The sequence below is a fragment of the Anoplopoma fimbria genome, chromosome 3 (genome assembly GCF_027596085.1).
Source record: "Anoplopoma fimbria isolate UVic2021 breed Golden Eagle Sablefish chromosome 3, Afim_UVic_2022, whole genome shotgun sequence".
Lineage (NCBI taxonomy): Eukaryota > Metazoa > Chordata > Actinopteri > Perciformes > Anoplopomatidae > Anoplopoma > Anoplopoma fimbria.
In genome coordinates this window covers 16243239-16270587 of record NC_072451.1, presented here as the reverse complement: position 1 = coordinate 16270587, position 27349 = coordinate 16243239, and the positions used below count along the sequence as shown (strand labels likewise).

General features: G+C 45.1%; 1 protein-coding gene across 7 annotated transcripts in view; it reads right to left on the bottom strand.

Annotated features, from left to right (window-relative positions):
• The window catches only part of LOC129089046 (zinc finger protein 521-like), an 89719-nt gene that overhangs the window by 45270 nt on the left and 17100 nt on the right, over positions 1-27349 (bottom strand). For 6 of the 7 annotated variants that reach the window (XM_054596374.1, XM_054596376.1, XM_054596375.1 and 3 more), the window contains 2 exons: positions 415-3926; positions 197-281 (listed from right to left, as the gene is read on the bottom strand). In XM_054596374.1, the coding sequence (XP_054452349.1) occupies positions 197-281; positions 415-3570 (3241 nt within the window). In that variant the 5' untranslated portion in view covers positions 3571-3926. The remainder of the gene's footprint in view (positions 1-196; positions 282-414; positions 3927-27349) is intronic. The other variant, XM_054596372.1, reaches the window with a different exon arrangement.

Here is a 27349-nt window from a genome sequence, read left to right as displayed (position 1 = left end):
GTATCGATGATAAACACACAAAATCATTCCCTCTAACACTTAAATCGCACAACTAAAAGCCAAATTGATTAAATGTATGCTACAACGTAGAAAAACATATTTACATAGATAATACACAAGGACTGTTTTTGTGACTTTGTTCCAGAAGAGCAACAGAGACCACAATGAATGAAAAAAAAAAAGAGTTATCTCCTACCCAGCATGTGGTTGGCCACATGGACTTGGATGTCCCATTCACTGTAGAACACCATCTGACATTTGATGCACTGGTATGTCTTCTTCTGAAAATAAGACCAAAAGGAAAAGGATAATTATTAACAAAATGGCAAAATAGCAATACAGAACAATTTGTGAAACTCAGCATGTTTTAATGAACTATTAAACCTAATTTAATGCAACACTAAATAACAGTACCTCTTCAGTTTGTGAGGGACTGGCTCTGGGCATGGGGGACACCTGGGGGGTCTTGAGCTGCCCGCCGTTGCTGTCCCCAGCCTGTTCCCGATGCACTGTGTGGACATGGTTTTGCAACTCTGCTTCAGTCTCAAACTTCACATTACAGCTGGAGCATCGTGTCTTGGCAGCGGATAATGAGGATGTAGAAGAGGATGAAGATGATGAAGAGACGGCTTTGCCTTTCCCCTCTCCAGGGCTGAGTCTCTCCCCCTGGATCCACGTGGCTGTAGTTGTTGCTGGGGTGGTGGCTCCACCATGCTGCTGCTGTTGCCTTCCTCCGTTCACTGTTGGACTGGAGCTCTTGGAGCCAGCTGCTGTTACGCAGGATGCACAGAGTCCGTAAGGCAGTCCGTTGATGTCCAGCTTCACCAGGTCTAGCTTCGACCGGAAATCTTTCAGGCAAGAGGCGCACTTGAAAGGTTTTTGGATATGGTGTTGCTGCTGGTTATGAGAGATCATATTGTTTCGGCCCATGGGTTGGTGGTTGCCGGACATAGTGCCTGTCTTTTGCATGTGGAAGGTACCATGGATCTTGAGCTCCAAAGTAGAGGTGACTGTCTGCATGCACACCACACAGCGGAAACCTGTCAGGGAGTTCCTCAGGTCAGGGTGCATCTGGCAATGCTCCAGGAAGTCCTCCTCACAATGCAGTGGCATCTTACAAATGCGGCAGCTGCCTGTGTCCAGACTCTTGCTATGGGTGACCTTGTGCTCAGTAAGGGTGAGCAAGGAAGGGAACCTCTCACCACAGATGGGGCACATATAGTGTTTGACAGGCCCAAGGTGGGTCTGCATATGTTCCCTCAGCCCAGCCTCAGAGAAGAAGGTGCGGGAGCAGACATTGCACTTGTGGTTGCCCTTTATCATTTCAGCTTTCCTTTTCAACAGGGCACTCTCACCAGGGCGTATATTGTGGTCCCTCAACTGGTGGTTAGTGAGGAGTGAATCCATGGTGTAAGATGCCCCGCAGATGTCGCACCCATACATGGGATCTGCAGTGTCCACCTCTTCCTCACTTCCATCCCGGCTGTTCTGAGATTCCACCACGGATCCTACTGCTACCCCTGAACCATGGCTGTTGGTTAGGAGACCATGTAGCTCAGCATCTTCTTTAGGCTGGCCATCCACAACACTTACAGCAGAACCATTAGCACCACAGTTCTGTGCCTTTCCCTCAAACACACAGTGTTTCTCCCTCAAATGCTTCTCCAGAAGGACGATGGCATGGAAGGCCTTACTGCAGAAGCGGCAGTTATACTTCTTGCTGTGGGTTGTGATGTGGCACTGCAGCTCCACCTCTGTGCCAAAGGACTCCCCACAAAAAATGCAGCGGTGGGCACGGCCCTGGTTTTCCAGATGGCTGTGTTTGACATGTAGCTGTAGGTCAGTCTCATGCCTGAAGTCCCAGTTGCAGGAGGTGCAGCGATACACTTTTTTCTCATTGCTGTGCTTTACGGCCAGGTGGAGCTGAGTAGACACCTTGGAGTCAAACACCTCCTGACACAGAGTGCAACGAAAGAACACAAAGGTGTGCATGTCGAGTAGGTGCTTCTGTAGGTCATCCACTGAAGTGAACTGCTTGTCACAGCTCTCACAGATGTAATAAGTGGAGGTAATAGTGAAGTGGATCGTCACATGCTTCAACAGGGACTCCTGGTTGGGGAACTCTTTGTTGCACTGTGGGCAGGTGAGTTGAGGCTGCATACCATCCAGATGAGTTTTTAGGTGAGTCTGGAAAAGGTCTAGACTGGTATACTTGGCTCCACATTGGTTACATATGAACTCACCGGTAGAGCGTGAGGCTGAGCCGCCTTGTTTAAGCAGGGTATGTTCCACTGATATTGGAGAAGAGGGGCTAAGAGTGCGCAGGGATTTCTTTCCATTGTTGATGTAGTTCAGTGCCAGTGGAATGTTCTTGTGATTCTCCTTAATGTGCTTGTTGAGCTTCAGAACACTGTTGAATATTGGGGAATTGGTGCAGTACGAACAGGAGTACACCTCTACTATAGACTCCTTGGGAGTTACAGCCATGGGGGAGTCAAAGCGCAGGCTTCCCCCATCACAGTGAGTCTGACGAACATGCTCCTCCAAAGTAGTCTCGGTCAAAAACCCCATGAAGCATTGGGGGCAGAAGAAGGCATTGCTCTCCTTTGCCACAGGACTGGGAAAGCCATGGGAGCAGCGAATGTGTTCCTGGAGGCCGTTGAGGTCAGTCAATACCTCAGGGCAGAAATTACACTGAAGGAGGGCGTCAGGCAAGCTGGCTAACAGGACAGCATGGTCTTCTGCATTATGGACCTGCTTAAGATGTTCATTTAGATTTAGTAAAGAGGGCAGAACCTCCAAACAGAACTGGCAAGTATGAGCCTGCTCTGGCTTGTCCAGGTGAATGGTTCGCAGGTGAATTTGAAGCACAGCCAAACTGGAAAACACTTGCTTGTTGCAGTAGATGCAACTGTAGGAGACTTTAGGCTGTTTGGAGGCACGTCCTCCCATGTCCGTTGTGTTTTGAGCCGCCCTCTTTCTCCTCCCCCTTGTCTTGGGCACAGGTGGCGCCGTCTCCACCATTGTGGAGCTGTCGACAGAGAGGTTGGAGTCAGGAGTGGTGCTAGAGACAGAGGTGTAGCCCACGGTCAGCAAAGAAGGGCTGTTGCTATGGTTACTAGATTCGGGGAGCTGGTGGATGTCCATATGAGCATAGAGGTCCTCGACAGACAGAAAGTGCTCAGAGCAGATAGCACAGGTGTGGCCCTTCCTGTCTCGGCTGTGGGCCTGGTCAATGTGGGTCAGCAGGGTTCCCTCATCACTGAAGGGCTCATGGCAGTAAATGCACTGCAGTGTGGCACCCAGGCCTCCATCCTCTGATGGAGAGCACTCAGGGTGGCACTCCGCGATGTGCCTCTGGAGCTCCTCTGGAACGTCAAAGCCCTCTTCACAACGGCTGCATTTGCGAGTTTCTTTCAGCTTCCATTCATCAGCTCGAGAAAGGCTTGAGCTGCTGCCATCTTTGCCCCTTTCGTGTACTTGCATGTGGCCGTGGAGGGAGCTGGAGGAAAGGAAGCCTCGGCGGCACACAGGGCACTTGTGGGGTTTGTTAGAGGCGTGAGTTTTCATGTGGATTTTGAGGTGATCACTGCGGGAAAAGGCAGAGTCACACTCCCCACAGTGGTACTTCTTATCACCGGTGTGTAGCTTCACGTGCCGATCTCGACTGCGCTTGTGCTTAAACAAGCGACTGCAAAAGGTGCAGCTGAAAGGGAGTTTATCCCCGTGGCTCTGTTCGTGGCGCTTGAGGAAGCTTAAGCGGCTGAAGGACTTGTCACAGAACTGGCATGGGTATGGCAGGCCAGGGCCCCCTTCTTCCTCCCCAAAATCATAGTCCTCGCAGTGTCCTGGAGAAGTCTGATCCTTACTGGAAGGAGATGATGCTGGCCAAGAACACGATGGGTCATCCTCAAGATCAGCACCGTCTGGATAGGAAGACAGAAAGATGGAAAAAGAGAGAAAAGAGGGTATCGGGGGTAGTTGAGAGGGGAAAAGATGGAGCAAGAGAAGGAGAAATGAGTAAGAGAAGTGTTCTGTAAGACCATATTAGCAACTCATTTGTCTTACTCTTTTGAATAGAAAAGGTGGCCCACTGTGGTGTTATTTGTCATAGTAATTATAAGGTTGTGGTGTATGAATTAGACAAATTTTTTCTTCGGTTGAAACAATACCTCTCCTTAGGTGTTATCTAAAAAGTTACACTTAAATATGCAATTTAAAGTATAATTAGAGAAGAGAATAAGTGGAAATACTTTTAGCACAATTAACCTTGTATGTGGCCATGTAATGGCTTAGCCCACTGTGACTCAAAACACAATCTCTCTGACATTTAAAGCCAACACAGGACAATGAGTGTACTTTAGGATGTAAACCCGGCATGAGGTAAATTAGAACATTTCTATTATTCCCTGAACAATTACTTAAATATTTTTTGAAAAACAAGAGCCCTTGAAATGACCTTAAGAAAGTAGAAGAAAAAATCTGGGAAAAAGCAGTTCTCAAGAGTGAACGAGAAGATTAAATGTGCAATTTGGACCACAGTTATGCATAGCCTTTAGGAGGTCTCCACTGCAAAACAGATGATTTTCATGAAAAAGGGGTCTTTCAGAACATCATTCAATGGATATTAGATTAAAGAATATGCATTATTATCATATTTGTCTGTGGGGTCTGCACTAAGCCGTGAGGCAACTGATCCAGGAAGGATTAATGTGCCATGTGCCGATGCAGAGGGGGGCAAGGAAGGGACAGGGACACGGACATGGCGAGATAACTGAGTAGCTAACTATTTAACACTCAAGGACAAGCAGGTGCAGAGACTGGCCAGGGAACACCAGACAACTGACAATACAGCCCCTATTTGTTTTACAAACACTTTAATGTGTCCCTTTACAAATTGCTTCAATGCCAACATTCCTTTCCCCTGGTTCACTGTACAGTGATATGAATGGAAAACACGGGACACAACTTTCCACAAGTTCAAAAGGTTACAGACCACTTGTTCCCGCTGCCGAATTCTAAGTGCTGTGAACTTCCTTACCTAAATAAAACAAAGTAATCCCAACCCCTTCAGAAAAAAAAAGAACTGTGTCAAAAGGCCAAAACTTGGAATGGGAAAAACAAGAGGAAACTGCAAAGATTTATGAGTGGGGCGAAGGAAAAGCACAAGCTCTTTTCAGGATCCAACCACTGTTCTTTCCTTCAGCTGACAAATCTAAGTCTCTCTCTCTCTCTCTTCCCTTACTGTTGTTTTTGTTGGGAGATCTGCCCTTTGTCAGGATATCATGCCCTCTTTGAGCGCTTACCCCCATCAGGGCCTATCTTCAGGAAACAGATGGGGTCGGAGGCCATTCCCTTGCCCCTCCAAACTGCTGAAAGCAGCACATTGAGAGCCCACCTCCACATCGTGGCCCTCCCGGAAACCTCCCACCCCTGGCAAGGCGCCCACTCTGCACACACATCTCACTCAAGGAGCGAACCTTGCCTGATTTACTTGCTTTATCTCTCAAACATGTCTCAATGTTTTCTCTCTCTCTCTCTGGTGTGAGGGAGGATGGGTGACTCAGTGCTATGCCCTCCTCCACAGAGGGGGCGGATCTGCCCTCACTCATACTGCCTCCCAGGGTATAGGAGGAGAAGACAGTGCAAGAAGAATGACCCCAGCCAATGCCTTACAGTCAAACATATTGGCTTGGAGACAATAGTATAAAACAAACAAATAAATGGGGCCGTACACAAGGCTAAATTAAATTCTACTGTCTTAAATGAGGATGTCTTTGCCTTGAGACATTACTAAGCTGTCAGGACAACCTCCTTGCATTTTTTTTGTATGATTGTTTACTGGATGTAGATTATTTATTTAGTGCTTTAGCTCCAATAACACACATACATAAAGCTATATCTGTAGGGGACATGTGGGAGTCGCAACCATTGCTTGAGTTTGACTCGCAGCTAGCATGCTTAGATGGGCAAACAGCTATGTTAATATTAGGTTTGTGAAATATTACAGAGGCTGCTGTATACTAAAATAACACCATCAAATGAATATTAAAGAGTAAAGATGTAAATAATTGTACTATTCAAGGTGTCATCATAGTAGGGATGCACCAATCCAGATTTTTCAGTTCTAATACCGTTACCTAGGCTTTGGGTACCGATAGGATACCAATGTTTAAATAATAAGCAGTAGGCCTCACTGTGTGGATGTGAGTGGGATCATTATTTAAATGTAAGGCAACATCAGGCCTGACGTAAACAGTGCTTTCATAACTTTGAAAAATAAAAAATGAATTTAATGAATTGTTACTTATTATTAAAATAATATTTTTTGCACCAGCAACTTGGTAAAAAATATTCAAAATGAACAGAAATTGTGATAATGAGTGTTAACCTTTTTAATGCAGCCACAAACTGGTCGAAACCTAAACAGGATGAGAAATTCTAGTATATTATGTGTATAGTATATAAACATGAATTGAATTGAATAGATTGTCACTGTTACACGATCTAGCTATTTGATTCAGTATCAGTATCGGTTTCCCTACATCATACCAATCTGACTAAAATAAGTTTCATGTATACTGGACCAATAACCCAGAGTTTCTCCTTTTAGCAGTAGCTAAGTCCTTGTCCTACTGTTATGGCCGTCAAATTGCCTGATTTTTTTATAAAAGTGACGTGTTTTAGAGCATTTAAAGCTGAAACTGTACATTTCGTGAACAAATGACCTTCATAGTGAGATTTACTATAGTTTTACACTCTCACTCTCACACACACCAGACACACACCCACACACACTCAGTAACACACACACAGTGAGCAAGCGTGCACACACTGCCCACTCGCTTACAGTAACAAACTATGTGGAGACATATATGACACACATAGAATACACAGATACCAGAGCAATGGCCGAAACAAGTGTGTGAACAACTGTAGATGAAAGAGCAATCTCCCTCAGGAGACCCCAAGAGGAAACAGAGAGAGAGACTTGTTTTTTTTTTCCTTCTTCACCCAGACAAGAAATGCCCAGGCCTCAGCAGCAGCCTGAGTAAATAAAAGAGCGGGCCTTACTTCCCTGTCTCTCGGGCCGGGGGCCTGTGCACGCCAGCACTCTCTGTGCTGCTGCCAAAGGGGATGCTGGGGCCTGAAAAACTACACCCTGCAGCTGAAGGGCTGTCTTTGTTGGTCTGCCAAGGCCTTCCTGAGCATCCTCCAGCCAACAGCCTGTCACGTCCTGGGAGGAAGACCTCCATCTTAAGGCCTGTCCCTCTCTGGGAGTTCTGTCCCTACCCCCTCCCTCTTGCTCTTTTAAATGTCTCCTATATGGAACAAAACAACCTCATTTGGAGAGCTCCTATAGGGGATGGTAAAAAAATGTGCCATAGCCATATTTACTAGTAAGAAATCAAATTCAGCCTAAAGCTGCAGTACATAAAAACTTTTAAAGTTAAAGACATTTGAAACAGCTCTATACAAAATAGTGGGTTTTTTTTTCTTAAACTGCAAATGTAACCACTAAAAATCCCCCCTTCACACGTAGGTCTCAGTTTCCTCTAAGCCAGTCTGAACTACTCTTTGTGCACCACTTCCTCTATGTTCATTTATAGCACCCTTTCCCAGAGTAAATACTCCTGTTCAAATAAGATCGTTAATGCTGGGAACAGGCCATATCTGTACACACAGCACAGCACAGCTTTCAAAACCCCTGAAGAATGTTTTGATTTATGCAATTAATGTATCTGAGAATTAGCAAGATATATGAATACATTTTTTAGAGAGTAAGTCATTAATTTTCCTGATGACATTGTTTCCCTTTGGGCTATAATACATATGGCGTAAAATACTGTCTCTTAGATTTTAAATGCTAAATAATATGATTAATTTGAAAAGAATGAATACAATCTAATTCTTTGCAGACAAAAATATGTGAGATTATGGTTTGGTGGAACAATTCCAGTGATAATGCAATTAGATAAAACCCTAATGCCTATTTTGTATCTGTGCCAGAAATGAAAGAGAGAGACAAAAAAGGTATAATTAATTAGCATGTTAGATGTTTTTATCTTATTTATTTAACCTTTATTTAGCCAGGATAATCCCATTGATATTTTGAATCACATTTTCAAGTGGGTCCTCGAAATTATTAGGGCTGAACTAGGATGTTTGGTTTTACGTTTGGTTGAGAAAATCATCTGTTAAAATCATTTAGACAGAAAAGGCCTTTGTGAAAATACCACAAAAAGCTATATATGCCAAACACCTGTCTTGCCATTCTGTGATTTTGTTCTAAAGACATCCGCGTTACACACTGATTTCTTTTCAGAATTTTCATTGTAGTTTATTAAGTGTAAAATTTTATATTCCTAAAATGTTCTGTGTCACAATTTTTTTTTTCACTTGGATAAAAAAACAACAATGAAGACCGTAGACTCCCTGTCTTTGTCAGTATTGTGAAGCACTTTGTTACCCATTAAGTACAATAATAGCGGGTTTGCCTCAAGTCCACTCTTTAACAAAGTGTTTACTAAACAGGCATTTGTGATTTTATTGTTTTTTTTATCCAGTTCACCCTCCTGAAACCTTTCAGGGACCATGGTTGGGGAATAACTTACTGCTGGCGCCCGGACCGTCGTGTCTGAGGTGTTGGAAGCAGTTCAAGATGGCTTATCACTGTCTGACAGCAGCAGAGTACACCTCTATTTAGGAAGCCAAACTCTTATCCAGGTCCAGGACCTTATCTTATCAGAAAAGTGTTTTTTGCTATCACTCATCTGCCACTTCTATTGCAAGCCAGACTTTGTTCAAAAGCCATTCTAGTGAAGCAAAGCATGGCCATGTTTTCAGCCGCCAAACCTTATCTTCCCGTGTGTTGTACCAGAGATCTGTACGTAGTGGTTGTCATAAGAGATGTGTTTGTGTGAGTGTATTTGTGGCACATTGGGGATTGGGGATTCAATGAATAAACAAAAAGCTGACAACTTGTCTGATGTAACACCATGACCCCACTTCATATTCAGAGAGGGATTTTTTTTTTTACAGTTACTGGGAAAAGTAGTGAGCCTCTCCCATGAGACAATGCATGTGTCATCTCAACGCTTTTCCTGTTCTGATGCCCAAATAGCAATGTGTGTATGAACAACACACTATCATGTACGGCCTTGTCTGTGACACAACCACTTAAGATCTAATAGAGGAGGTAGTGAGATATTTTTTCTTTTTTTAAGCATCAGCTAAGCCTCCAATCTCCCTGACTGAGAGAGAGACGGTTGGTCGATTTTTTTTTTGGGACTAATTCCAGTCAGGTGAACAAATCACTCAGTTGACTCAGGACCGAGCGCTCAGAGGACACAGAGCTGTTGGAAGAGGCCCAGGGCAGGGCTTTACTCGCAGTAGTCCTGTTTTAAGACATAAAATCCAGTCAAAATGAAACACTGATAATTCCCAATAGCTGTCAACAAAAGCACCAGGTGGCTAAACGTGACTTTTTGCACCATGCAGCACGAATATGTAGAGGTATTTAAAATGAGCATCTATCTATCTACTAGTAGACAGTCATCCTCCGATATACTGTAGTATTGTCTATGTGTGTGTGGGTGTGTGTGTGATGTGTGTATGCTCGGCCTGTCTCCCTCTTTTCCTCTTTTTTTTCTTTTTCTTAGCAAACACAATATGTTTTTTACACATCACTGATAAATGTCAGGTCCCTCCCCCCCCTTGCTACAGATCAATCAAATCCACTATGCTACAGGATGAGAAGGAGGGGTTGTGTGAGACGACTGCGAGGAGCAGCGAACAAGGATGCTATCTTTTACCGAAACAGGGGGGAAAAACACTAGATGAAATAAGGATTCACTTCCTGGGGTTTCATCAGTGCCGGTAGCGGCTCTGGCCTTAACGTCATGTACACAACGCAATTTCCACACACACTTTGGTGGAGAAATGCACCCCCCCCCCCCCCCCCAAAGAACAGCAGTCAATGGGGATTTTTTTCACACAGGGCCTGACACAAAGAGCTGGAACATCAAGCGCTGTCCTGACTCTGTGGTCTGGGTGTCCATTATTCTGGCCCTCATGGCTCCATCTCTCAACCATGGGGAAGCAGCAAAACTGTCAACTACTTTGTCCACATTACCCACGTCCCCCAGCTCAGACAGGAGCACTTGGTCACTGTCCCAGAAATCACAGTGCCCCAGTGGCATCCCAGGAAAGTTAGATAAATGGAAGGCCAGAGGAGGAAAAGTAGGGCGGCTAGTCATCCTTTACTAGGCTTTTTTTCTTTCCTTGATAGTGAGACACAGTGAAAAGTGGAATTCCATTACTTATAGCAGAGATGTATCCCTTCTACACTGATGTCTCTCCACCAACATGGACTAACTAAAATCAATGCTAATGATTCAAATCAATAAGAATGATCCTTGAGTTAATGCCAGGCCTCTAAAATGACAGAGGATGTTTGTGCTTTGGGCAGGATCCGCCTTATTTTTTCCTGTCAAAATCTGCATCAAGTAACAATCCATAACCGCAGTGTTTGAACTCTGAAAGCATGCCAGAGATGACTTACTGCCGGGTAACATATTTCTTATCCTTCATAACAACTGCTTCTATAACATTTAGGTCACTGAGGTCAGCAACACATTTAAACACAACATGAATGCCAGATAACCTTTAAAGATGCTGTTAGTAGTATTTTACTGCTTTAGAAATAATAGTGCAGTGCTTGTGCACAACATGCCTGTTATAGGCACGAGCACAATGTTTTTACTAAACTATGGATAACCGCTTATACAAACAACTTCGATCCGACGTGCCACCTGCCATAAAACCAAACTTCGCCGTCAACACTGCGCTTCCTTGGGTCGTCAGTGATACACCTACCATGCGCAGTTGCGTCACGCGTGCAGCTAGTCAGAAATAATGGTTGAAATTGTGGAATTTTAATATTTGAGTTGCAGTGGCACTGTTTCTTTAGGCAAGCCGCCTGGCTCGTTGACTCCAGGGAAGTGACGAAATGTTCGATTGTAATGTAATCAAGCATCCTGGTAGCGTTAGCAGGCCAATATACAGCAGCAAAACTACTACTACTACTACTAATAAGACTTCTACTTCTTCTTTTTCTTCTGCACACAAGTTTGCCTTTAGAGCTTTCTGCCAGAAAGCTCCTAAGGTTTAGGCAACAAACCTTCTTGGTTAGGTTAAGGAAAAGATCACAGTTTGGCAGAAAGCCCTGAAGGCAACATTCTCCCATATTTTACACCTTCTTCTTTTTTCTGCTCCAGAGTTCATTGGCGTTTATTAGGTATATTAAAATTGAACGTGTCTCCAAATCTGACATTGCAGGTCCTTTGGTCCCTAGCAAATAAACCGCCCAAGTGTGAAGTAGATCAGAAGAACAATCCTTGAGTTATTGAAAAGGATATGCCAACATAGCTCACAGACTATGAAATTCCTTGCTTTATATTATCAACATTTTGTTTTGACAAAAGTTTAGCATAAATATGGTAATTTGTACAATGACCATAATTTGTACAATGAGCATAATTTGTACGGACGTTGTCTTTTAGCCCCTACTTGCTGTGTATTGTGTATTTTCTTGTCGAAAAACAAATGTTAAATCAGGGCAGAGCAAAGTCACAGAGACAGGGTTAAAAAGAAATTAAAATGTCAAGAGTGTTTCAATTAGCTGCTTTCAAAATCAAATCTTTTTTTCATAAGAAAAAAAGACAGACAAGAAAAGGGAGACATTTAATTACACAGTTATTCAAGAAAGGTGAATTTGGGGTTCATAATAGGTTAATATTCAGAGTGCAGTAGTTGGGCTCGTGGGCTAATGTTGATGTGTTTTTGTTTCAGGTGAATTTGACTTGATTTGAAGTGTTTGAAATATTAAAGTGAATCACACTGGAACCAAAATACACCTCACCGCACGCATGTTATTATCTCTGAGATGCTTAATATATAGTGTTTTTACATTTCAATTAAATGTATATTAATTGCATGCCAACGATCACTGTGGCACAGCTAAATTTTGATAAAGTGGAAATATTTAAATGGTCGGTATGTTAAACAGTATTTATACATAGATTTAAAACAGGCAGCCGTATTAAGCTTTGGCGACGAGTGATAAGACCTAAAGCTGTGCTGCAATGCAAGATGGTCAGAGGACGTGCTTTCGGATGTAGGTGGAGCAGTTTGTGTGTGGGAGAGTGGTGGTGGTTATGGTGTCATCTCCTGTGGAACGGAGCTGCAGGTGGTGTGGAGAGGAAGGACAGTTGACCACTTCAGGTAGGCTAAAGCACAAACAGGAAGGAGGCTGTTCCCCAGGTCTTGGCTGGACCAGCAGCCACAGTGGGCCTCCCAGGGGGAGAAAGGAGGATGGCAATCTGTCCCCCAGCATGCCCCCTTCACCGCCTGCCTCACTGCACTGGCTCTAAGGGAGAGCTGGACCAGGCGGGACTGGACTGGGCTGGGCTTCAATCGGCAGGGGAGCCTCTCTGTGCATATGTGTGTGTGTGTGTGTGTGTGTGTGTGTGTGTGTGTGTGTGTGTGTGTGTGTGTGTGTGTGTGTGTGTGTGTGTGTGTGTGTGTGTGCTGCTCCCTCAACACTGCGGCAGACCAGGCGCAGGACCCAGTGGACAGTCAGCTAGCCAGTCAGTCAGTCAGCCACTGTGAGGGATGCTGCAGCACTGTGCGGTGACTATGCTACGACTCTATTAATATTTCCTCACTGCGCAGGAGTTTACTTGGATGCTCTTTTTATTTTTCCCCACTCTTAGTTAGCCACGGAAAATATGATTTATGTGATCAGCTAGGAGAAGAAAAAATTGTTGTTCCTACAGAAATATGCTGAGTTACTGTATGGTTGCTTCATTAAAATAGGGTTTGCTCTGCAAGTTTCAAAAGGGGCTATCCATTACTTAAAACCACGCACAGCACACACTGGATTCAGGAAAATAGGGTCCAATTCTTTTTAATCAAACTACTCAGACTGACCTATAAAACTGCAGCTAGACCGCTAACAATTATATCACTTTTTGAAGATAACTTCAGAAACTTGGATCTATGTTTCAGTACATGAGAATATTTTTGGGAAAAAAGGGCACTTAGTCTGCCAAATGCCCATAAAAAAAAGTCTTACATCAACACCTCTTTTTTGCTTTCAGAGGACGTTGAATATCACATGCATATGGACAAGCAACCTGAGACGCTTGTGTTAGCTTTAGCATTTATCAAAAAAGCCTGACCCTGCCTCTTGACCCACAACCTTTGGTTCCCCTGATTAATACACTGTGGCTCTATTTGATATCTCCTCAACGCCATCCCAGCTTGTCAGTGGTAAAACAACTGGAGACAGCCCAGGAGGGAGAAGAAAACACGCATCTTGGAGGGGAGAGCGGGAGGGGAAGAAAAACAAGCATCAACTCAAGCAAGACGATGTATTTTCATGCATCCCTGTCTTAAATGTCAAGATTTCTTAACCCTCAGTGGCTGCAGCGCTGACACCTCTCCAAGGTTCAACAGAAACCGCATTCATTAATAATTAGCTTAGCTGTGAGAACGGGGAGTGAGACGGAGAATGAAAAGAGCCAGCGAGACGGCTAAAAATTTAAACTTCTGTTCTTTCCCGAGAGAATCGAATTTCACCACAAGTTTTTTTTCCATTCTTCTTCATTTCTTGTTTTCCTGGTGTGTTGGCCTGAGTCCCGCAGGCGGCCCATGAACGAGCGATGCAGACGTCGCATCAGCCTCACTACTCCCTCCTCTCCTTAATCATGGCTCTAATACCCTCCAGATGAATAAACATCTTCATCCCCTCTCTGTTAAAGCCAGAAGGCTCCTCCACTCTCGAATCCAAGAAAGGGAGAAAGAAAGAAATGGAGAGTTGACGAAGGAGCACGGGAAAAAGGATGACAGATGGAAGGGTGGATCAATGTCGAAATGAACCGACAGCAAAGTAACAAAGCCACGGCAAGATTTTCGGCTTCTTCCCATAATTCCTATGATCTATCTCCCCCTTGACACAATTATCACAGTCCTCCTAATTATTTTTTCGTCTTTTAACAGATTCCTAATGGCAGGCCGTGTTTTTTTATGATCATGTTTGTAAAGTGGTGGGTTTTTGCGGAACTGTTGTGCAACCTTGTCGCCTCAGACTGTGTCCACAGACTGCACAGGAAGGGGGAAAGGGGGCGGTGAAGGAGGAGGGGGGGTCGTCTCTGGAGAATGGGCCAGGCCCCAGACCAGCACTCCCCTGGCCCAGTAACTGTGCCAGAATACTCATGACATGTGTGTACAGTATGTGAGCACAAATGGCAGACAGATTTAGGGGTTTGCTTTGTTTCCCCCTTCTATTGTTTTCTGCTGGTATCCAGGCAGCTCATCATATTATCTCAATGCCACTAAGTGTTATGAAAACACACGCACGCACACACTAACACGCGCCTCAACGGATGGGGTGGCTCTTTCGTTGCCCTCATCTTCATTTGCAGAACAGGGCTGGAATTATGAGGCCTGAATACAACCAGACAAATGACTACAGGGCATTTTACTTATTCATTCATCACTTCACATTGATTTATTCCTGTTTATCTATTTATCAGCTGCAAAAAAACTTTCCAACTGATTGTTTTAAATGCTGACGTACTTAGTGGAAAACTTTCAGGGTCACTGTAGAAAAAAGAGATAATTGGGGATAATCTTCCTCTCAAATACCATCCTCTCACTCCAACACCTCAACGGGTACCATTCCTCTGCCTATTTGCATAGGCCCAGCACTCCTTGGCTCTGTAACCATTTACTTAGTTACACTCCACCACCTGGGAGGCTATTTATGTCTCTCTCTGGTGAGGAACTGCCAACCAACACCCCCGTATGAATTATCATCCAGTCATTATAAGTTGATTTGAGGAAATAGCTCAGATGCTCAGAACGACTTTAGATTTGGACTCTGCTTATATAATATCAAAAGGGGCTATACACGAGATTCGGAACTTTTCGATTGGCTTTCAACGGCGCTAAAAATGGAAACCACTGAGCCGGCGGCTTGCAAACGCCAACAATGCAAACTACGGCAAAAGTGCTGACAGAGCTAACAGTGTTTAACTGACGGGGAGCCGCATGGTGGTCGCAATACAACCATATAACCAGTGGGGCACGCTCACATGCACTAACATGCACTAAAAGACCAGCATGGCAGACCTGGCTATGTAAACAAAACGCCGGATAATAACAACATCACTTTCTGCTCAGGAATACATTATTCCACTATATCTTTACATAGCAAATAGTTGTTTGCTGCTATATCAATGCTCAGAATATCGAATTGAGCACTTTTTTAGTGAAAAATCTAATATTAGATACGAGTCATGTGTTAATAAAAAAAAAAGAGATTGCAGCATATTAAATGTTCTGGGTTTTGTCTGCTTTTTGTGGATACTGTGACCTTTCATATGCAACACTCCTGCAGAAATAAGTAGTTTTCCTTCTTATATACGGTAATCACGCGTCTATCTGAATATGCAGCTCACTGTGATGAACCCATTTCAAGGATCATCATTCCAGAGAGTGAATGTAATAGTCCCCCAATATCAGTTATCACTGACAGCAACCTCCATATCAGCTAATTACTTTTCATTGGGCTTGTCGACGAGAGGACATCAGCCTTTATCTGTATATGAGAGGAGAAGCCATTACTATTATGCTGTTACTGTGAAAGAGCCCGTGTTACTGTACAGCTAATATAGAAAGGCCATACAGTGAGGTGGTAATAAAGCCCTGGCTGTTTTACAAGACTATTTTAAATATTAAGAGAATATTACCAATAAGGTGACCTTTAAATATATTTGGCATGCAAATAGGTTGATGAGTCAGGAAGAGGGTTCAGAGAAATTGATGTTCTAAGATTACCATTGGAGTCCTGATGACACACACATAACACAAAGAGCCCTACTCGCCTGGAAACAGGATCCATGCTGCTTTTTTCTTTAACCAGCATATATCCAGCACAAACAGAGGAGGCCAATAGGTCAGATCAGTGCTTTCTCCCTGCCTTAATTTGTATTTTCCATAGCATTCTTGGGTTAGTGAGGTGACTGTCGTCTCTGCGGCTGTTCATTGTCTGAGGGAGGAGTTGAAGTTGGGGAATATAATCCCACGCATTATGCCTACAGCAGGGAGGAAATACGGGCACAGAGGTGGTGCACGACCCCCTGGGTAATTTGTAAAACATGAGCCATGGCACCCGAGCGCCATGTTGATGCTCGGGTCACGTGACTCAGTCACAGGTGCACCATGGGAGGATCTCTGGTGAGGAGGCACACCTCCCACAACAGAGTGCAGTGGGCAACACAATGTTTTTTCCAAACATGGAACTCTCTAGGAAGTTGCTTCGGTCTTTATTTTTAGGAATGTGTAGAACACTGAAAATGCAGCAGAGGTGGTAGCTAGATTGTTCTTCATATTTTTTCTGTTTTTATTTAACTTGCATCTGTAGCTGAAGGTGAACTGCTGTTACATCAATAGATCTCTTAGACGCACTTAGGAACACAACATATTACACATGCCCGCGCCCACACATGTCGCTTTTAGAAGAAGTCTTGATTAGGATGCGGCAGACATCGCATCCCGCATGCACTCTGCTTTGCTAGGCCTCAGATAACCTTTATCCTATAGGGTTTAATTAATGTCAGCCAGTCTACTCTGCCTTTCAGAAGGAAACGACTTATTTCTCTGCCCTCGTGGAGCTCAAATCCCTCTGTTTCACTGGTGAGGCCGGCTGCCTTGTTTATCCCAACTACAGGTACTGCTCCCTATTAAGGCCAGCACTTGTTACAGGGAAAAGGTTGAATTATTTACCAACAGTAGAGCAGGAGAAAGAGAGAGCAAGAAGGAAACAGAGAGAGAGAAAGAGAGAGGCGTTTCATACATGGGATGAGATTTTAATGTTGTTTTATTTTGGTGTTATGGACTAAATTAATAATCCATGGACATAAATAAAAGGTGCTAATTACTAAGGAATCCTTGCATACAATGGCTGGGAAATAACCATACTGAGATGAGTAAATTGCCCTCAAAACATTATGCATTAAATCTCTTTGATGATGAACACCCTGTGCTTTAAAAATATGGTAGAGTTTTATACATTTGGTCATGTGTAAATAGATGAATGTGTCTTGGTAAATAGATACCAAGGGTGCTCGTGCGCACTCTTCACCCAGGGCAAACTCTCTGCATTCTATCTGCATCTCTGCCTCTCTGCACAATACAACAAAACATACAGAAAACAAAAGGGAGCACAGAGGGGGAGAAGGGAGAGACAGACCAAACAATAAACTCAACCACAAGAGACAGAGTTTGACTGTGTGTGTGTGTGTGTGTGTGTGTGTGGGTGTGCGTGTCAAGGAGGGAGACAGAAAGGGAAGAGGAGGACGAGGGAGATGAAGACAAATGCAGAAAGGGAGAGAGACAGAGGGCGGCGGAGAAAAACGAAAGACAGAGGGAGAAATCAAATTTGCAAGAACATAACAAAAAGCTGTATCTCCGACAAAAGAGAACACACAAGGGTATTTGTCTAGCTGTCTACACCAGCAGGATCCTCTGAAAGTTTATTAAACTAGAACCCTTCAAGAGAAGGCAGAGAGTAGTAAACTATACTACTGGGGAGGAAAAGAGAGAGGGAGAGGGAGTGAGGGATGGTGGGGGGTAGGTGGGAGTCGAAAAAGAAAAAAAGCTTGCTTTTCAGCCTCTGTCTCAGAAATTCTTTTATTTCAGCCATGCATTAAGTAACCTCCCCACTGAGTTCTGCTCCCCTTCCTGGTGTGGATAAAGCCGTCCCTCGGGGGAGCCGCTGGTAATTTCCAGCTTCGCCAGAAACTCAGGTATTAGAAAAGACCGCTTGGGGACCTGCCACAATATACCTTCACAATTTCATACGCTCTGAAAAAAGAGGGAGCCCCTCCCTCCCAGCCTACCCCCACCCTCCCAGTAAAACCCCCTCGAGGGTCCCCAGTTCAAATTTCTGAAGTGCAGACAACGGGTGTATGTGTGGGGGGAGGGGGAGGGAGGGTGGAGGTGGTGGTGGGAAGGGGGGGGGGGGTGGCCCGTGGGACCGAGCACCAGCAATAGAAAATCCACTGCATGGAGGAGAAAAAAGCATTTCCTCTCTGGTCTGGCAGGAGTGCCTTTTTTCCCCTGGCTCCCACCAGAGGCTTTTTACAAAACATGTGTTGCTGACATGTTGACAGATTGCTCAGTGAAGTGTTAGGCGCATGCACACGGCTGGCCATTTAGGGGGACATGGCTTCCTACCCAACATCCTCTACCTGAGGCACCATGTTTTATACATCATCCCCCAAAGAAAAAAGGGAAACAATAAAAGGTAAGGGAGTTGCTTCCTTTGTGAGGAAAGCAGAATATCAGAGAGCAGGGAGAGACTGCGTATAATGCTGCCTTAGCTGAACTGCGGCGATGGGGAGGAGCAACGGAAGTGAGAATAAGGGAGGGAAATGGTTTCAGGCAGGAAAGGAGATAAAGCAGAGAGGTGGGGAAAAGGAGCTTGAGGATGTATGGCATTGCTTATGTACAGCAGGTGAGCCTGTCAAACTAATAAGGAGCCCAAAAGACCTCCCCTTTGTCTTCCTGTGCTGAAGCCACCGATAGCAGGCAGGAGGATGGAATCTGATCAAAGGCCAGCTTCCAGATCCAACTTTTGCTCCTATCAGGGTATCGACAGCACACGTCTTAATCGCCCTGCGGCTCGAAAAGTGCTGCCGTGGCAACAGGATGGAAATGGGGATCATAATGTATTCATGGTGCCGGCGACCTGGGGGCTGCGGAGCGCGCTCTCTGGGGACCGCACTTTACCCAGAGCCAGACGTGTCTGGGCAAAATCACTCCACACAAGACAGCAGCAGAATACTGAGGAGCCATGACAGGATGGAGGGAGGAAGGGAGAGAGAAAGAAAGAAAGAAAGAGAAAGAGGGGAGGCAGGATAGAGAGCTATACGGATAGAAATGGGAGGTGATAATAGAAAACAAAGACGGAGAAGGGTAAGGACTCTAGAGGTAAACAATGGCTGCCGGTAGTGTCAGAGCTTACAGTAAAGGTAGGAGGAAAGGTTGCATTACTCCAGTACTGAATGGAAACTTCAAAAAGCACAAAAGATCTGAGGCTTGAAGAGGAAAAAAAACAGGATGTGATTGGTGGGAAGGGGCTTGCTGGGATGAGTGGCTCTACCTTGAGAAGCCTGATGCTGCTTGACCAGGTGGGTGGTTGGCTGGGAAATAAATTGCAGAGGAAATTGGTCCAGATTATCAGGGCCACGAAGAGACATGGCCCTTTGACCACGGGCAAGGATGGATAAATGGCTGGATGGGTAAATGAATAGAGAGAAAAAGAGGGGGGGGAGATTGATGGCCGAGCAGATAGATGATTCTGTTGGATTGAAAGTCCAGTTACACTCCACCCACATACCCACCCATCCTACACGCTGCTGAAAAAGAAATGCTTACATTGGAGATTCATCTTGCCTTTTTCCTTGGCTGAATGCAATGCGCTCTCTGACCCTTCCCATCTTAATGAACTCCACCTCCTCCTCACACACACACACACACACGCACGCATGCACGCGTACGCACACACACACACATTCCAAAAAACTCATACACACCCTGCAAAAAAAATACTCACATGCACAAACAAACAAACAAACAAACACAAAGCTATAGCCTGACCTGCTTTTCCTCAACAGGAGGGCAGCTACAACAGGCACCATGCCAGGTAAACATCCTCAAGCCTTGTGCACTCACTGCAGAGGGTAAAGCTCAATGCTGGAAACACACTCTAAAATACAAGGAATAGTCAATTATGTTGAGTATGTAGGACTGGGAAGCCATTCTTAGAATATATATTCCTCTTACATGGCCCTCATGCTGTATTTAGAAATAAAAAAAAAAAACTTTTGCTGCATTTCATATCAAGGTTCCTTCTGGAACAGAAAGTCATAACACTCCCCCCTAGAGGTAATGATTTGAATGCATTAAGTCTCCCGAAAAATGAGAGGATTCACCTGCAGACTGTGGTGCGTCCTGCTGCACTAACTATCCTCCACACGTAGTACACCCTCAGGCATTCAACCTAGGGCCAAAGACAGCTCCCCTGTCTGTCTTTCCTCCTTCCCTTTAGCTGACAGGTTCTTCGACTGCTAAGCTCCAACACGGACCTCTGTGTTTGAGATGACTGTGCACAACAATCAAGGGAGGGAGAGACAGAAAGAAAGAAGGAAAGAGAGAAAGCAAAAGAAGGAACGATGAAGACGGGCAAGAGAGGGAATGCGGGCGAAGGAGAGGTGGAGAGAAACAAGGACATCAACAACTTGTTCTCACAGAGAGATGACCCCTGGCCATCCCGAGGCATCTGGTTTATCTAGCTGTCTGGGTAAGCCACGCACACACCTAATGACTCCAGCCTGGTCCGGGTCCCATAGGTTTTTTTATCCCGGATTACGGATGGGGAATGACAATGGGCTGGTAAACTACTGTGCCTCACGCCGAGGAGCTCGTATCAGACAAGGAGTTCTCCATGATGAAAAGACCGGGGGCAAGTTGAGAACAAGGTTCAAAGTTACTGAGAAGTTATGGCATTAGTTTCTGAATTATATTGACATACTGATGTTAAGATTAACATCAATATGTCCTAAAGACACCTATATTTGTAACGGTGTGGTACTGCTGATTGGTATGCATCATGAAGGGCCTAGTATATATCTCAAGCTGAAGGTCAGATATACCCTTAACTCTGAGTTGCGCATAATGTTGGGGCCAATATGGAGATGTGGTTTGGACTCTAACCTCCCATTTTTCTTTTTTTTCCCCCTCATGTTACATGGCGCTGCTGAACAGACCTCAATCTACTTCTGTGGTGGAGATTAGTAATCATCTAGGGTCTTCATATTGATGGCCAGGCTCAGCTTGTTTGCATATTTACTGGCCTCAGAGCCCAGTCGCCTGAGGTGAGAAGCAAATTACATTTCTGCTTACCCCCACGCTCACAACTCTCTCACACTCTTTTTCGATTTCTATCCGTCGCTTTTGCCTCCCTTTTTTTTTTTTTCTCCCAACCTCGTTTCTCTTAACATGCTGATCAGTCATCTTGCGGTAAGCATCCTTGCCTGCCCTGGTTGCATCCGAATAGCGGTCTCATTTGGCTAACATCATCACAGCGTAATCTTGTTGGAGAGAGCAATCAGTTTACTTTGGAATTAGGTATTCCGTTGGCGGGGCCCGGAGAGAGGGAAGGCTCACAGGGTTTAAAGGATGCAAACGAAAGCATGCTCTCCAGAATACAGTCTTGAGCCTGATTGGGTGATAACAACCCACACAAGCGCCATGTGAGAGTAATGAATGGCCAATGGGAGGCCCGAATAATAATGCAATTGGATTAAAATCCAATCACACGATGGTTTTGTCTGTTGACTTTGTTTGTGGGGTATGTTCTACAAACCAAGTTCATGATGAGAAAGATGCATCATGCTTTGACTGGGGGCACATAATGTCCCAATATACAGATTACCACTCTGTTTACCACAGCTATCAGTCAGTCCTGCAGGGTTTTTTTATTTTTTGTTGATCTGATTTCAGCGTACATGCGTTGCATATAGAATGAGCCTGATAACACGATGAAGTGAGAGGAACAGTTGCATGTTCTTTGCTGTCTTAAATCAGCGGCTTATTTAGAGAATGGCTACCGCAGGTGGCGAGTTACTATTTAATCAGGGATTTTAATGTCTTGGTTTATCACGGAGACATGTACCAAGCTGGCACACTCTGCAGCCTTCCACAGAATCCCAGCCGCTCGTTGGGAGGCCATCTCTTCGGAGAGGCTCTCTGATCAAATCGATTGACTCCTCTAGGATGATCGATGAGTCAGGCAGGTTGGAGGTGGAATAGATTAGATGACCTTTACATTCTCAGCGGTGTTGGACCCCCCTCCACTGTCCACCGCTCTTAACATTAAAAGGACATCTCTGTATTACCTGACAGCATGGCTTTACTGTCAAACCATTACATTTTGTACCGACACACAATGTTCCCTCTGCCAAAGCATAGTCCAGCTGGTGGCCTTGGAGACCTTAAACGACACCCATCCTGCCCATAAAACTCAATTTATGAACCCACCTTCCAGTCCGAAAATGGCAATTAGCACTAAGGAACAAGTGTGTTACTTCACATGATATTTGAGAATCCCTGTCCTTGTGGGTGGCTGAACTCCCCATATCCTGAAGCATAGGAGTGGCTGTTCCACAGAGTCCTTTAGCCGCCCGCACCCAAACACTACCCCCTGGCCAACAAAAACAACCCCTGGGAGGGGTAGAGGAGAGGGGGAAATGTTGAGTCGGTGATAGTGTAGCCCCAAAGTTCCTAAAACCACAGTGGCTAGCAGGATGCCGTCACAGCTGGCTCTGCTCCTTCCTGCGGGCCCGCTCCACGGAGCTCAGCCTGCGGGGAGACATAAACCTGTCGGACTGGTCACTCTTTCCACCGCCCTCCGTCTCCCTCCTTCCTCTCCTCCCATTACTGGTGAGTTTGGCAAGAGCCATCTAAGGGAAAAAGCCTTATGGGGATCAATGTGCAGTACACTTCCATGCAGACACAAGCTGAATCCTATGACCTTTTTTCTTTAGGGAGTATTGACAGGATTTAAAAGCCCATAGAAGTTTCTTAAAGGTGTCTGAGAAGGAGGTACGTCTCCATCGGTGAACTTTTCTTTGTCTCAAAGCCATGTTACATCCTGTCAGCTCCTGGTGTAAGTTATCGAAGGGAAACATGCCGTTGAAAAGCTGAGAGGAGAGTGTTAATTACGAACCATGTGTTTGTGCACGATAGGCACTATACACACGATTGTTAATAAAGTCAATATGGAGCGAGTGAACACTCAAATGCCACGCAAGACACCTGTTAAGGTGCCATCTGATATAAGGAAATCTGATTACTGCAAACAAAAGTGTAAAAAAAAAAAACACCTAAAAGGCGTTTTTCTTGTTTTTCTTAACATTGTATTTTATGACTTAAAAAGGTACAAAGAAACTGGACCATGCACACCTTTTATTTACTTTGCAGATTCAGAGAAGAGAGAAAAAACAAATTCAACACTTCACAAAGCATTTGTCAGAAAACTGAGCCGTAAAGTTTTTTTTTTTCGTGCCTACGTTTCTCTGTATCTGCTTCATCATTATTCTGGTGCGCAGTCCCACGTTTGAAAGAGGAAAAAAAAGAAAATCATTTGAATTCTGGGGACCCAGAGGAGAGTGAGCAAAACCCAGAGGTAAGATCCAAGCTCGCTCTCCGTGCCCTTCCGTTGGCTGCCTACCTGGTAAACATCTCCACAAGCTCCTTGCTTTCAAAACACGTCAACCGGTGCCTATGTACTTTAGACTGGCCGGCCAAGCAGGAATAGAGTCTTTATTCGTTTTTTGTTTTTTTAACTTTTTGCTGTCTTTCCTCTGAGCCACTGCACATAACCTGTCTGGCATTAATGATGTTGTTAATAAAAATGCGGCTGGTCTGTGGGTGGATTTGCCTGGCAGGCCTGGTGCCTGTCCTTCTCAGAGATAAGCCCACTGCTGGCCTTATCTACCTCCCACAGCCCCACCCAGCAGTGCCGTGCACTGGACACACAACCAGTCAACTCATCACTGACTAATTACCACCTCTGACTGCCTTACAAAGCAGGCCTGGACTCACATCGCGGCTGCTGCTGCAAAGATTGGCTCTCTCCTACCTTGACTGTGTCTCTCTCCAATTCTTTGTCTATTACCCATCCCCCTATCTATCTCTGTCCTTCCATGTCTCAATACATTTCACCTGTCTCTCCTGGCTAGTTTTGTCCTCTTCTACTCTTTTGTATTTGTCTCAGCCAACAGGCAACTAGAATATAAGTGCAGAGTTTTATTGTGGTATTTTCCAACTGAGAAGAGACTATGCAACAGCTACATGGTGGGTAGTCAGGTTAATCCTGTGTCTACCTTCCAGTGTGCGGCTATGCATTTAAAAAAAAAAAAAAAAAAAAAAAAAAAAAAAAGGAACAATACCATTTATGTTACAGTTTCTCAGCGAGGGTTTATGCCATTTGTGAGCCAGAGTCAGTTCAGTCTCATAGCTTCAGCAGGGCAGCCGAAGTCACTTGTGTTACAGAGGGAGGGAGCGGTTTCTTTTATTCAATTGTTTTCCACTTCCACGAGCGTGTGCCAAGGGGGAGGAAAGCGCCGGCTTAACACGCTCTGCAATTCAACACGGCCAGACGCAGTCCTATTAAGATTTAATGTGCCATTCTTCTGCTTGTGCCGCTGAAAAAGACTTGCAGGCTGAGGAAGAGAGTGAACAAAGAGCAGGCAGAGCCAGGGCCAGGGAGAGATGAAGAGAGCAAGAGAAACCGAGACAACCGCTCCACGACCACGTCTTTGTCACTCCGCCGAAGTCAGTAGTTTCAAAGGGATGCTACGTAGCGGAGGGGGGACATAACAACAGTGTGGTTGATACACTCTTTTCTTTCGGTGTGTGTACTTCTAGGTGAGAACATGAGGTCATGTCCGTTTTGTCCACATGCCACCCCTGCTATTGTGGCTACCTACATAAGAAAGAGGTCAACTGGATGAAGTCGCAGCATGTGTTTACCCTCTCGGGCGATGAATTATGTGTCGTCTAAAATGCAGAGCGCAAGCACGCAGGTGCTGAGAAGGAGCGCGTATGTGCGCGTGCGTGATAACACGTGTCTGTTTGTGTGTGTGTGTGTGTGTGTGTGTGTTTGCATGCCTAAGCGGATGACTGATTGAGCAAGCAAAAGAGACGGAGTGTTATTTGGATGGAGGGGGATGTGAATATGAATAGTGCTGTCCATCCTCATCTCTGCTATGAACGCACAAACGCACTATTAAAAACGCAGGCACCTCTATTCTTATTTTGATTGTTTTTTCTGCAGAAAAATGCAGCCCTCGTCTGACAAAGACCAATAAATACTTTATACAGTGCATAATGTGTGCGGTGTGAAGCACTGGGGAGAGAGAACGAGGGCGTCCTCACGAGGGCATATGCTTTGAATTCCTAATGACATTCCTGTTAACGTTACTGGCATGGTCGCACAGCGAGGAAACGCGCAGGGATGGTATGCCGTGGAGTCAAACATCTACTTTAATACTCCCTTTCTTTCTCTGCCTCTCTTTCTCTCCCTACCTATTCCTCTTTCTCTCATAGACACTCACATAGAGTATGCCCCCCCAAAAGACACACATACACAAACACATACACACAGGAAAGACTCAAGCCCAATTCTGAGAGCTCACTCTAGCATGAGGTCTCTTTTCAGTGGCTGCGTTGTGCCAGAAGTAGCTATTCTCCCCTGACCGCCTCTCCTCTTTTCAAAGCCTTGTAATCAGTGTGCTGCTCTTTGTACCAGGATGTCACAAGACGCCACGGCAAAAAAAAAAAAAACAGCAGAATTTCTGATGAACGGCAGTGGCTCAGAGTTCAGCTAATCAGGTCTTGCTCGTGTCGCTTTCCTCTTATGTGAGCCCTTTTGAAGCAAATAAAGTCTTTGCAGTTTGGCACATTCTTCTTGGCAGCCACAAAGCAGCTGTTGGATCAATACACAAAGTTAGATGAAAAAAAAAAAAAAAACAGTACAACCAATAGGAGCCTGTTGGAAACAGTTAGTAGAAAACATGGACTGCCAGGAGCCTGTTCATAGTCGAGGGTATTACTGAATGTTTCCATGCTGCTGACCCAACGACTTGATGTAAATGAATTCAAACACTTCAAACAAACATGGCGTGGTTTGGAGTGGAAAGGGGAAAACATATATCAGTGGGTTTTAAAAAATGTGTCTGGATCCCCGTCGCAAACAGACTTCATATTAAAAAATTGTCTAAACTATTTCTATCATATTACCACCCTCTTCATTGTGGGGTGATCTTATTGTTTTTCACAGAGTATTAATATTTCATTTGTATTTTTCTCATAAATCTGAAACGCATTTTATTGAAGCTGAGTGCATTTTGCAATGTCTTCTGGGAAGAAGAAAGGGGAAATCTACATAACATAAATCCATATATGGCCCAGTTATCTCCCTCTCTTTCTCTGTTGCACCCTCTCTGATTGATTCCTTTATCTGAGGGAAGCAGAAGACATGCTCTGTTTGCTCGCGCACTGGCCGGCAGGAAAACAGAGAAAGACACTTATTAAAAAGGTCATCTCACAGAGGGTTAAAATAGCAGGGCACAGATCTCTGGGGGGGGGAGTAGCAGCCATGCCCCTCCTCTAGTGAAGGACACAAGAAAAGGTGTTGCTCAAGGGAGCTGGACCCGTAATGAAAGAATGGCCACCAGGCTGCCAGCCCATGTGTGCACTGGACTATTCAAATACCTTCAGAGACACGGAAGTGCAGAGCTGACAGTGAGAGGCTTTGTGAAAATGCAATTCTTTTGAATTAAACTCTGAGCTGGATGTGTTATTTTTATTTACAGTGTGGGCTAGCTAGTAAACAGGTTGAAATGAGCTGAGGAGCAAGGTTTGTCTTTTGGCGAGTATGTCTGAGGGCAGAGTTCCGTGACTACCATCGCAATCTCATTTCTAGCAGATGAACATGTCTTGTGCCAACTGAGAACAAAAGTCAAACTGTAGACACTGTTTTCTCTTTCTCCGCGAAGGAATCAGTAACAATACAGGGGTGCACAGACAATACCGTGAGACAGCGAGACAAAGCGTTTGTGAAGTGTTTTTTGGAAAGGCCTATGGAATAGCAGTGCCTCCAGCCTCCTGTCTCCTCCCCAGGGCAGCCTAAAGCCCTGTCGGCAGGATGCTGATCCCCACACGGAAACCTGATCCGCAGCCATCCTGGAGCCGGAGGGGGGGGGACGGGGGGAGCGCTCTCCCCCGCGGAGCCCCTCCACTTCTGCTCTGGAGTTAAAGGGGTGCTCTGGGGGAACATTCCTCCAGCCCTGCCCCAGCCAGCCTCCACTCTCAACTCTCCAGAGGAGCATTCTTCCAGCCCTGCCCTAGCCTTCACTGGGATCTCCTGGGGAGCATTCCTGAAGCCCTGCCCCAGCCCAAGACGGGCTCCCTGGGGACGCATTCCTGCAGCACTCTCTCCCTCTCTCTCCCCATCTCCCTCCTTCTCCCCTCGCTCCCTTCCTCAAGACTCTCGCCTTCCTCCGCAGTCCAGCATTAGTGCGATCAATAGCACCGATCGCATCAGGGACACGAGGCAATCCATACCCATGCGCTCCCTTAGCGCACTGCAGTGGTTACGGCTTAAGTGCATGGAAAGGTGTTATACCTCTGCCAGACGGGGGGGAGACAA